At 43.8% G+C, this 13,197-nt stretch overlaps 1 protein-coding gene across 1 annotated transcript in view; it reads left to right on the top strand.

The window, feature by feature from the left end:
- The window catches only part of PGM5 (phosphoglucomutase 5), a 210,713-nt gene that overhangs the window by 24,012 nt on the left and 173,504 nt on the right, over nt 1-13,197 (top strand). Inside the window, exons 2-4 of the mRNA XM_006863728.1 lie at nt 537-699; nt 5,490-5,636; nt 12,286-12,411. Coding sequence (XP_006863790.1) covers nt 537-699; nt 5,490-5,636; nt 12,286-12,411 — 436 coding nt within the window. The remainder of the gene's footprint in view (nt 1-536; nt 700-5,489; nt 5,637-12,285; nt 12,412-13,197) is intronic.

Raw genomic sequence — 13,197 nt, 5'->3', positions numbered from 1 at the left:
CAAGGAAAACCAAGATTCAAAAGACAGCCAAGCATCTTAACATTATTCCCCTCTTTTCCCCATTCCAACCATGTCTCAATCTCTGTATCCCAGAGCCCTGTAGTTCCAAGATTGTACGTACATCATTCTTTACCTCTGTCCCACTTAGCCCATTCAAACCTGCCTAATTTTTCTCCCATCTGCTTTGTTCTTCCATTCCCTTCTCCCTTCTTGTATATTGGCCCCCTCCCCAGCACCCAAACTTTCCTGTGTCTAATCCCTGCCCTGTGCTCCATGTGGCAGTAATTTTGACAGAAACAGATGGTCAGGCCTTTTTTTGGGGGGAAGCCATTGGATGAATTCGAACCACCAACTGTAAGGTTAGCAGCTGATCACACACCCCACCATCCCACCTACCCAATTCCTTTGCCAGGTGATTCACAGCTTTTACAGAGCCTGAGGTACTCCATCATTGATGTACTTCCAAGCCCTGGTGTGTACCTGGATTGATTTTCTTTTGTTTTGTTCTGTTGTTTTTTTTTTCCCCAATTGTCTAGATTGGGCGCCTAATTATTGGACAAAATGGCATCTTGTCGACCCCTGCTGTCTCCTGCATTATCAGAAAGATCAAAGCAGCTGGAGGAATCATCCTAACAGCCAGTCACTTCCCTGGAGGGCCGGGAGGAGAGTTCGGGGTCAAGTTTAATGTTGCCAATGGAGGTATGTGGTTCCGAATATGTGTCGAGCATCAAGATTTCTTTTCTACTATGCTACAGAATAATCCTTGGGGTCCTTGGGTGGCACACATGCTCGGTGCTTGTCAACTGACCTAAAGCTTGGTGGTTGGAACCCATCCAGGGCACCACAGAAGAAAAACCTGGTGATCTGCCTCCGTAAAGATGATAGCCAAGAAATTCCCATGAAGCAGCTCTAGTGTGTTCTGCTCGATCACACACGGGGTCGCCGTGACTAGGAATCGACTCAACAACACTTGGTTGCAAGACAAAAGAGGTGAAGAAGGGCTGGTAGCCTAGAAAAGTTCAGGGCGCTGACCAAGGTGATAGGATGAGGAAGTAGTGTAGTGGGATCTTGAACACCTTTAGACACTTTTAAAATTTTTTCTTTTAAGTTTTTATTGTGAATTGAGTGATAGTTTACATGAAAGAATATCAGTTTTACACTCATAGTTTCATTGCAATGATTACAATCTCCTCCGTGCATCATCATTCAACAGTATTTGCTTCCATTCCCTCTGTTTTGTTTTGTTTTTATGTATACAAAAACCGGAATGTATGATCTTTTAAACAATGAAAGGGCACATTCTGCAAGCCTGCCTCCTGGCCGCCTGCACTCAGTCCCTCTCTTTCCATGAGTCTAGAGTCCTCAGCTGCTCCCTCTCTCCATGTCCTCATCTCTGCCTCCATCTCTGGTGTCGCTGCTTCTTTGAATAGGGTCCTGCATTCTGCTTGTGCTCTTAAACTTTGATGGTCCTAGGGTCACTGTGCCAACCCATCTCGTTGGGGCTCTTCTTTTTCGCTGACCCTCTACTTTACCAAGCATGTTGTCCCTCTCCAGGGACTGGTCCCTCCTGAGACCCCCATCTGAAGTACAGGAGACCAAGTCTCCCATCCTTGCTCTCAAGGTGAAATAAGCATTCCGACTGTACTTCTTGCAAGACACATTTGCTCTTTCTTCTGGCAGTCTTGGGTATATTTAATATTCTTCACCAGATGTAAAAGTAGAAAGTCTAAGAAGTGGGGAAATCCCCGTATCCTTTGCCTCGTTTTGCCATTGTGCCGAAGAATCTTAAAGTTCATTACAACACAGATACAGATTCACACCTAAATATTCCTGAACCCATCTCTAAGAAAGATGATTCTTTCGACTTAACTGCATTATCCCACTCATTCACCAACATCAGGTGAAACATCACCTAAAGCTAAATCTCCCCAGTTATCCCCAGCGTGTTATCTACTGCTGTTTACTTGCAACCAGGTTCCACCATGGAGTGGAGTAGTGCGTTTGGCGAAAGGTTTTCATGTAAGACCCCAAGTCTGTGTGTAGGAGGGGATGGGCACTTACTGCTGAATCTTAACAGCCAGCAGTTAACCATGTGAGAAAGGGATCTGGGCTCCCGGTAACTGTTTTATTTTTGGAAAATATTGTGCTTTGGTATTACAACTTAACTATTGTTGTTAACTGCCACTAAGTCGTTTCCAACCCATAGTGACCATGCGCAGGGTTTCTGAGGCGTGGCTGGTGAGCTTGAACTGCCGACTTTGTGGTTCGAACTGACTTTGCAGTCCAGCGCCTTAACCCACAGCACCACACCAGGACTCCAAAAACTCAACTAGAATTCCTATTTGCAAGAGGTGGGCGCAGGTGAAGCTTCCTTTGGTTGATGGGGGCTGGGGATATACGCAGGCATTCTCTAATCTAAAAACATTATAAGATACTACTTACTTGCTATTTTGTCTTTATTTAAACTGTTTTATTAAGATACAATATACATACCAAGAAGTTCACCTCCTAGAAAGTACACAACTCAATGGGTTTTCAGCATATTACAGAGTAGTACCTATGATACTGTCATCGCTGTCTAATTTCAGAACATGTTTATTGTCCCCCAAAGAAGCCTGGTCCACATTAGTAGGGTGTTTTCGTCACTCCAGAACAAGTCTTACACCACTTAGCTCTTGCCCAACCTCCCACGGCCCCCACCCTTAGGCAATCAGATGTCTCCTTTTTGCCTCTCTAGGTTCCTCATGGAGTCCTGGGGCGGTGCTGTAGGATAAACACTGGACCTCAAGGTTGGTTTGCACCATAACATCGGCAGTTCAAAAGTCACCAGCCGCTCCTCAGAAACCCTAGACAGAGTTGCTATCAGTGGGAACCAACTTAGCAGCACTTGACAACAAAGATTCCTTCTAAATAGATTATATGACGTGTCGTCCTTTGTGACTGACTCCTTTCTCTTAGTTCATCCACTGGAAGCATAAACCAGCGGTTCATTTTTCTCTGCTGAATAATATCCCACGACAACATTTTGCTTACCCATTCATCATACAATGGGCATTTCGTTTGTTCCCACTTTGGGGCCATCGATGAAAGTTTGTGTACAAATTTTTGTAAGTGGACATCCATTTTTACTTCTTTGGGATATGCACTTAGGAGGACACTGGCTGGTCACTCTTATGTTAGAGTGACCAACTGTACCACTTTATGTTTCCAACAGCAGTGTATAAAGATTCCAGTGTCTCCACACCCTTGCCAACACTCCCTTTTTTGTTATATCATAGCTATCCTAGTGGGTATGATATGGTATCTTATGTTGGTTTTGATTTGCTCTTCCCTGATGTCTGACAATGGTGAGCATCTTTTCTGGTTCCTATTGGTAAGGAGCTGTGGTAGCGTAGTGGTTACGAATCGGGCTGCAAACCTTAAGGTCAGTGGTTCAAAACTACCAGCCGCTCCGCGGGAGAAAGATGAGGCTTTCTACTCCCGTAAGGATTTACACCCTCGGAAACCCTGTACAGGGTCGCTATGGGTCGGAACCAACTCGACGGCACTTAACAACAACAACAACAATTGGTTATTTCTGTCTTCTTACTTTCTAAGTGTTGCAAAGGGATTTAAGAAAAAAAAAAAAAAAAAAAGGTCCCTTTATCTCTTTAGGGTCTTCCACTTTTCCTGTTGTTGTTGTTGTTGTTAAGTGCCGTCGAGTCGGTTCCGACCCATAGCGACCCTGTACAGGTTTTCCTGTAAGGCAAGACAATTCTGAGCAGTACCTACTTGGCCTTCTTCTCTCCCACCTGCTGGAACAGGGCTATTGTTCCGTTTTCTATACTGGGAACCTACAATGGTGCTGTGTTCTAAGAAAGCTCCATTCAGTAGAACATATAGTGTGAGTCACAGATCTAATTTAAAATTTTCCAGTAGCCACATTTAAAAAAAAAAAAAAAAGGTCCACAGAAACAGGTACAAGGAATACTATATTTTATTTAACCGAATCTGTCCACAGCGTTGTCATTTTGGTATGTTATCAGTAGAAACAAGATTCCCGTGGTGGCTGGCCTTTTTTGGCAGCGAGTCTTCAGAATTTGGCATGCCCTGACAACATTTCAAGTGCTCAGCGGCCACATGCAGCTAAGTATTGGACAGTACAGCTCTGCCCAGTGGAGGGGATAGAAAAGGAATCAGGAAATGTTTTCTGTCCCGTTGAAAGTTATGACATCTGGAAAGTGAGTTGTGTGCTGTGGAGTAGATTTGAACTCATAACAACACCGTAGGACAGAGTGAGATTGCCCTGTAGGGTTTCCTAGGCTGTCATCTTTATAGGAGTGGATCGCGAGGTCTTTCTACTGCAGAGCCGCTGAGTGAGTTCCAACCACCAATCTTTCCGTGAGCAGCGAAGTGCTTTAACCGTTGTGCCACCAGATCTGAACACAAAGCTTTATCTATCTGCCATTTTATTTTATTGCAATCCTACACATTAAAAAAAAAAATCCCGAAATTAAAAGGAGGACATCTACTAGGTTCATGTTCCATTCATTCAGTCTTGGTATTGGGTGCTGTAAGTGGATTCTGGTATATAGTGACCCCACGTGTTACAGACTGGAACTGCTCCATGGGGTTTTCTTGGCTATGATCTCAATGGCAGCAGATTGCCAGACATTGCTTCTGTGGAACCGGTGGAGGGGTGGAACAGCCATATTTCTGGTTAACAGCTCGGTCACCTTATCACCAGGACTCCTGATTGGGCGTCTGGGCTGACTGTTTGGGGAATGACTAGGTTACGTTTGGAAGTCCTGGTGTGGCGCTGTGAGTTCATGCGTCAGACTACAAAGCCGTTTGAACTGCAAGGTTGGCGGTTCAAGCTCACCAGCCGTATACAGGGTCGCTATAGGTTGGAACCAACTCAATGGCACTTCACAGCAACAAGAAGAGTACATTTGAGTTGGGGGAAAGAATGAATTGACCTGTTAAAACTCTCACAGCAAATAGACAAGAGAACAGGGAGAAGATCTCAGTTATTTCCCCTTCTAAGGATTTACACCCTCGGAAACCCTGTACAGGGTCGCTATGGGTCGGCTCCGACTCGAAGGCACTTAACAACAACAACAACAAGTGCATTTGGAAAGCTTCAATCTATATTTGGCATCCCTCCATTCTGTCCAATGCACATCCTGTTTGTTTCAGATCCTGAATAAAGTTGATTGCGTAAGCAGGTCTCCCAGGCAGGTGGGAAGTTATTTTTAGGGAAGAGACAACATTGCTTAAACGTAGATTAAAAAAAATAATAAAACAGAAACAAACCTACCAAACATGTGGGTTATTAGTGTACATGCAACAGGTTTGCTGACCTGTTTCCTCCTTCATGGATTCAGGCAGCATAGGAAATCAACAGGCTGATGGAACGGTGATTGCTGTCCATTGTTTTAAGACCAAATACATCCTTCTCCTGCTTGAGACTTAAAAAAAAATTATGGTGCATTATTTTTGAATTTTAGGTCCTGCGCCAGACGTGGTTTCAGACAAAATCTATCAGATCAGCAAAACCATTGAGGAGTATGCTATATGTCCTGACCTTCGCCTCGACCTTTCCCGGCTAGGACGTCAGGAGTTCGACCTGGAGAACAAGTTCAAGCCCTTCAGAGGTACCAAAGCCATTGTGTCCTGAATAAAGCGTCAGAATAACTGAGTCACTGGGGTTCTCACTGGTGAAAAGGATTGTCAAACTCAGGGGTGACAGACGCTTGTTAGAGAGGATGCATGTGTCACAGCCGTAATACTCAGAACTGGAAACCTCAAAACTCCCATTTCCGAACTCTACATCATTATCTCTTCCATCGGTGCTATTTTATTGAGTTTTCAGTGAAAGTGTACATAGTAAACTAAATTCCCATCTTTCCACTTGACAATTTCTATCTATACCAATTGTTTAGGGATGTTAGTTATACGTTCCACGAGGTATCAGCATTCTCTTTTATTGCATTCTGGTTGTTCTGTTTCCAGGGTTCTAGTTTCCCTACCTTACCTTCTGATCTTTGCTTTAGAGTCATGGTTGACCTTTTGGTCTCATAGAGATGGTTTGTTGTTTTAAACAGCGTTTGTACTCAGGATGTTGTTATTGTTATTGCTCTTGTTACGTGCCGTCGAGTTGGTTTTGACTCATAGCAACCCTGTATAGGGTTTCTGAAGACTGGCTGGTGGGTTTGAACCACTGGTCTTGCGGTTAGAAGTCTGGTGCTTATCCTACAGTGCTACACCAGAACTCATGCTGCTGTTGTTGGTCAGTGCCGTCGAGTCAGTTCCGATTCAAAATGACCCAGTGCACAGCCTCACAGGACTCAGAGATGCTTTTTAATGATGCATATACTCATGGGCAATATTTCATAATTTTCTGTATTTTATAATCTGTTAATTTTGCTAAAAGGTGACCTCGGGGCATAGTTTTGGTTTAGGAGTGAAGAGTATTTCAGGACTCAGGGAGTCCAGTCAATCTGGGCCTTTGAAGAATGTGAGTTCTGTTCCACATTTTTCTCCCATTCTACTAAGGAGCTCTGGTAGCGTAGTGGTTACGAATCGGGCTGCTAAGCTCAAGGTCAGCAGTTTGAAACTCCCAGCTGCTCTGCGGGAGAAAGATGAGGTTTTCTATTCCCGTATGGATTTACAGCCTTGGAAACCCTATGCAGGGTTGCTGTGAGTCAGAACTGACTCCACGGCACATAACAACAACAACAACCAAGTCCATGTATCGCGGCCCCGATCCGAATGGTCGGTAGAGGCAGCAGGCACCATCTGTAACATTTTCAGTGAAGGAGAGTTTCACTGCTGATTCTCCTAGAGTGTTCCAGTTGTAGATTGTGAATTGCCAGAATGCGTCTTTGCTGTCTTAAGTATGTAAGGTGAAGGTGCTGGAACACCTTAGATTGTTAGGAAGAAATTTAATAGGATACCAATTCTAACAGAATCCTGGTGTGGCGCTGCACGATAATGTACTGAATGGCAAAGTCAGTTTCACCTGCAAGGTCAGTGGTTCAAACCCACCAGCTGCCTCTTGGAAACCCTGTACAGGGGTGCTAATGAGTCGAAATTGACTTGACGGCACTTAACAACAACAATTCTATGTTACCATGAAGTCTGTTCTGCTCGTGTCAGAGAAGACATCTGTACTTCACAGGGTTTTCAGTGGATGATTTTTCAGAAGTAGGTCACCAGGCCTTTATTCAGAGGCACTTTGGGGTGGACTTGAACCTCCCACCTTTCAGTTAGCAACCAAATACACAGGCCCAGGACCGGCAGTGTTTCATTCTGTTGTGCATAGGATCGCTATGAGTCGGTACCCACTGGATGACACCTAACAACACACCCAGGGATTTCCATTAACAAGAAAGTGAAGTTACTACAGTTCCAGGGAAGGTAGGAGTCTCTTTTCTGAGTGGGGACCATGAACTTCATTTTAATTCACTGCCAGTTTTATCGATCATCTGGTATATATCAAAGGAGCACTGGTGGCACTGTGGGATAAGCTCTGGACTCATTGCTGAAAGGTTGGAAGTTCAAACTCACCAGCCGCTCCTTGGAAGAGGTGAGGCTTTCTGCTTCCCAAAAGTTGTACAGCCTCAGAAACCTTCTAATGGGTCTCTGTGAGTCCGAACTGACTCGAAGGCAGTGAGGTTTTGTTGGGCATTTACCAAATGCTGGGTTAGAAGGTCTCCGAAGGGACTCAGTAAATACCAACTGTGTTTAGACAAGTGGCCCACGGATGAAAGAAGCAGAATGGATTTCTAAAAACAACCTGCCTTATTGTAGAGCGAGTAACACTTCGACACAACATTTTCAGTTTGGTCTCTGCAGCGACGGCATTGACACCCTCTGCTTATACATCATTTCCCTGCTATTCGATCACACTGCTTTTTCCTAGAAGTCATTCAAATAGTATGAGAACTAACATTTTTTGTTATTCCTTTGGTACCCCTAAAAGTTTAGACCCAGTTTGTATTAAGATGGGATCCTTGTTTTACAAATCATTTCACTTCGCTAATAGCAGGAAATTCCTGGTACATGGCCACGTGGTATTTTAAGGACCCTTTAGAAGTTGTGGTGCTGGGGAAATGCTACCGCAGATATTTATTAAAAATTTATCTTTATTTTATTTAAATTTTGTTTTTAATTTAACTGAAGGTATACACAGTCAGAGATACGCCATTTCAATAATTTCTACACCTACAATTCAGTGGTGTTGGTCACATTTCTCATGTGATGTTTCATGTGATTACTCTCTCCTTTTCCAAATTAGTCCACAACCACGATCTTCAACTCACGAGACCCTAAGCTTCCCGTCCAACCTTCCTGAGTAGCTTTTGTCCATTTCATCTCAATGGCGATCATTCTTTCAAAGAGCACTGTGCCCAAAGCAGATGTGCTTTACTTTGAAGCTAAACTAATTTTGGGTTCTAACAAGACTTGATGTTGTAGTTTTGGTCTAAGGCTTAAAGTTGAAAGATCATCTCTGGGCTATATATTTTCAGGGGTTTATCCAGCCTCAGTGGCTCCAGAAAGTCTGGATTCCATTGTGAATTTGAAATTCTGTTTCACATTCTTCCCCAGATTCACCAGGATTTTTCTGTAGAATTTTTGATCAAAATGTTCGGGCATGGTAGGCGGACACATCCGGTTCTTTTGGCCTCATGGCAGAGAAGACAGCTGCTTATGGAAGCTACAGATATACTTTGAGTTCCTCTTCTGATTCTTGATTCTCCTTCTTTTATTGCTTCAGATGACTAGAGTCCTGTTATTCTTTGGAGGACTGCTAGCTAGCTTTTAAGATCCAAGTCACTACTTACTCAAGGATTTGGGAGGTAGTACAGAAGTACTGAGAAACAGTGCTACTCAAAAATTTTTTTGAACATTTTTGAGCCAATTGTTTACCTCGCAGGTCAGCAGAAATGTATTGAAAAACATGTGCCACGGCTTACATTAAATTAGCCTGATTTTATTAATCCAATTAGGACATGTGTGCACAAACACACACACACTGGTTGGACAAGGGAAGTCACAGGCCACGTTATATGAAGCAAAACAACTTAAATATGCTGGATGCATGTATTTAGAAGAACTGACAATAAACGAAAATCCAAACCCACTGGCATCGAGTCCGTTGTGACTGGTGGTTGCTATGTGCCGTAGAATCGGTTCCGACTCATGGTGATCCTGTACAGGGTTTCCGAGGCTGGAAATCTTTACGTAAGCAGAAAGCCTCATCTTTCTCCCACGGAGCAGCTGGTAGTTTCGAACTGTCAACCTTGTGGTTTGCAGCCCGATTCGTAACTACCACGCTACCAGAGCCACCCTGTTTAGGGTTTTTGAGGCTGTATGTATTTATGGGAGCAGAAAGCCTCATCTTTCTCCTAAGGAGCAGCTGGTGAGTTTGAAATGCCAACCTTGCAGTTTGCAGTCCAGTGCTTACCCTACAGTGTCACTAGGAGGCTTTAATATGACTAATACAAATGAGGTATCACTATTAGAAAGAAGTTATACAAAGGGGGCTTCAGAAAGTTCATGGGAAAATTCCATTCTCTTGCAGTTCCACTTTTCCATGAACTTCCCCTCTGGTATTTGTCTAATAATTTATTTTTGGTATTATCCCAGTTCTGTCATTGTCCAAGAGACCTAGACCTCTGGTCAGTTCTGATTCAGGCCCATTGTTGCGGTCATGTCTCTGGATTGGTAAGTGTTTGAGAATGCTGCCCATACTAGAGGGTGGGGTGCAGGGATCCCCTTGCTCCAGAGAAGATTTTGGAGATGATTCTTTGAGCTGATTTGTGTGCCACAGTCTTACTGTTTCAGGTTGTTGTTGTTGTTGTTAAGTGCCGTGGAGTCGGTTCTGACTCATAGCGACCCTGCACAGGGTTTCCGAGGCTGTAAATCTTTATGGGAGCAGAACGCCTCATCTTTCTCCCCTGGAACCGCTGGTAGTTTCGAACTGCTGACCTTGCGGTTCACAGCCTGATTCGTAACCACTACGCTACCAGAGCTCCTTACTGTTTCAGGTATAGAGCAAGATTTGAATTGTTGTTGTTGTTAAGTGCCGTAGAGTCAGTACTGACTCTTAACGACCCTGTGGAAGTAAACTATTCAATATGAGCTTTCAGTTGCCACTGACTTTTATTTGCTCATTTGCTGTCTACATTCTAGTTAATCATTGGGCTACTAAGCAAAATGTTGGTGGTTCAACCCCACCCAAAGGCACCTCAGATGAAAGGCTTGGTGATCTGCTTCTTGAAAGGTCATAGCCATGAAAACCTCAGGAAGCAGTTCTACGCATGAGGTCGCCGTCAGCTGGAAATTATTTGACAGTAACAAGCAAGAACTCTGAGCTATCTGTTGTTCCCACCTTCTTCAGATTACAAAGATCATTAAAAAATGATAAATGTTCTTTTAAAAACAACAGCATTGCATTTGAATGGGCACACACATTCTATTGATTTAACTTCAGGAAAAAAATACTTTTAGATGTGTATTTGATCACATGAAGGGAGAGTTCTATATTCCATTTAAAAATCTCATTTGTTAAAGGGTTGCATCTGAATGTACTGAGATGATTGAAGATGCAGCGAGAACACTTTCATTGCAGGCTCAGCCCTTCAGGGATTTAAAGTCACCTGTATTTGCAGAATTTGAAAACACTGTACACTGTTGTTAAGTACCATCAAGTCGGTTTCAAGGAGCGCCTGGTGAGTTTGAACCGCTGACCTTGCAGCTAGCAGTCCCGTGCTTCTCTTTAGTGCTTAATTTAGTTTTGAATTCAAAAAGCAAGACTTGAACAAATTTTCATACCTTCAGAGTCAAACACTGAGGATTTCTAGGAAAAATGCTTTCTAAGCTCTAATTAGGTATTGGTTGCCAGGTTTGAAAAATGCAGCCCATTCTGTGTTTATGGTCATATCAGTGATTTGTTTGGGTGGTGGTACAGATGTTTGGAGTCCTGGTGTGATGCTGTGGGTTAATGCACTGGACTGCAAAGTAGCTTTGAGCCTCAAGGTCGGCGTAGCTGCTCCTCGGAAACCCTTTACACGGTCACTGTGAGTTGGAATCAACTTGATGGCACTTAACAACAACGACAACAACAGATGTTTAAGTACTGGGTTACTAACAGAAAGGTTGGCAGTTCAAGTCCACCTAGAGGCAGCTCGGAAGAAAAGCCTGGACATTTGCTGCTGAAAGGTCACAGCTTTGACAATTCTATGGGATGGTTCTACTGTGACATACATGGGGTCGCTGTGAGTCGGAGCCGAGTGTGTGGCAGCTGGTATATATGGTGCAGTTGTTGGGTGGTACTGGACTTGAGGAGTTCCCGGTATCTGGTGTCCACTCTGAACCTGGATACTAGGCCGGGCATACAAGAGGCTTCCTGCAAACTCAGCAAGCTGCCCTGGGATCCGGTGGGCACAGTGGCATTTGGACAAAAGAGGTCACTGCCCTGGTTCTTCCCTCGATTTGCTTCACACCACCAAGTCATACTCTGCCACCCGCCATGGGAGAGGTATCTGGATGGCACAGAACACTTCTTAGAATGGAGATTTTGGGGGATGGAGATGGCAGAAACAAGGGGTTAGGAAGAACAGGCTGCGTTTTTATTTTTACAGCTTTCTTTCTTTTTTTTTTTAAGTCTTTATTGTGAATTGAGTGATAGTTTACAAGGGAGAACATCAGTTTTATACTCATCCTATCTTATTTTGTTTCATTACAATGATTACAGTTCCCTCCGTGCATCATCATTCAACAGTATTCGCTTTTTTTCTTTTTGGATGTACACAAAAACCCTCAGGAATATATAATCATTTAAACAACCTAAGGGCACATTCTGCAAGCCTGCCTCTTGGCCCCCAGCACACAGCCTTTCTCTTCCCATGAATCTCGAGTCCTCAGCTGCTCCTTCGCTCCATGTCCCCATTTCTGCCTCTATCTCTGGTGTTGCTGCTTCTCTGGACAGGGTCCTGCATTCTGCTTGGGCTTTTCTCCCTTGATGGTGTTTTCACTGCTTTATTCTTGAATATGAGGTTTCATTTGCAACGGCATTTTGCACCCACTGGTCCTCTGAAGAGTTTGTAGCATCTTGGTTGCCTTCATTGGTGATGGTGTCTACATGTGGACACTGTTGTCCTCACAGAGTGTGAGTGCGGGGTGGGATTGTGGTCAGAATGCCATACTGTTGGGGTCGTATTTATTTATTTGTTTTTAGGCTAGCACGTGTCCTTCGTGGTATGGCCACTGATACTTCCCTCTGTCTTTGACCCCTAGTGGAGATTGTGGACCCTGTGGATATCTACCTTAACCTCCTACGGACCATCTTTGACTTCAGTGCCATCAAGAGTTTGCTGACGGGCCCTGGACAACTGAAGATTCGTGTTGATGCAATGCATGGAGGTGGGCTCCTGGTCTACCCGTCTGTGGGTAACGGGGCAGAGGAGAACTCTACTCAGGTTGGGTTTCTGGGATTCGGAGAGCGGTTGGATTCACAGGCATTAACACAAACATGTCGTTGATGTTCAGATCTTTGGAATGTCCTGGAAGGCTCACGGGCTCTTACTTCCCTTTCCGCTGTTGTTAAGTGTTGTCGAATCAGTTCTGACTTATAGTGACCCTGTATAGGGTCACTTTTTTTGAGGAGTGGCTGTAGGGTTTGAACTGCTGACTTTGTGGTTTGAAGTCTGGTGCTGATCTCACGGTACCACACCAGGAGTTTTAAAAATACGTTTTCATCATTTATGTTAAATATCAATAAAGAAGCCCTGGATGGTGCCTGTGGTGTGTGATCGGCTGCTAACCTAAAGTTTGGTGGTTCAAACCTACCTAGTGGATCCTCAGAATAAGGTCTGACAGTCTTCCTCTGTGAATTGTAGCTTTGTGGAGCAGTTCTACTTTGTATAAGACGTGGGGTGACCATGAGTCAGGGGCCATCTCCATAGCAACTGACAACAAGAAACTTTTCATGAAACAGTTGCCATTTCAACTGTCTTTACATGTGTGATTAATTCATGTTAATTACATTCAACTTGTGTATATCACCACTGTTTAGTTCCAAACATTCGCATCGCCTTTAACAGAAACCTGGTGCCCATCTCACCTAATTTTAGTTATTTATTTTTTTTGCTGTAAATGAAAACAGAGGCTGAAGAAATGAGTTTAAGGCTGTGTCTGATGCTCTATACA

Source organism: Chrysochloris asiatica, unplaced genomic scaffold (genome assembly GCF_000296735.1).
Source record: "Chrysochloris asiatica unplaced genomic scaffold, ChrAsi1.0 scaffold00056, whole genome shotgun sequence".
NCBI classification, from domain to species: Eukaryota; Metazoa; Chordata; class Mammalia; order Afrosoricida; family Chrysochloridae; genus Chrysochloris; species Chrysochloris asiatica.
This window is presented reverse-complemented; position numbering and strand designations above follow the sequence as displayed.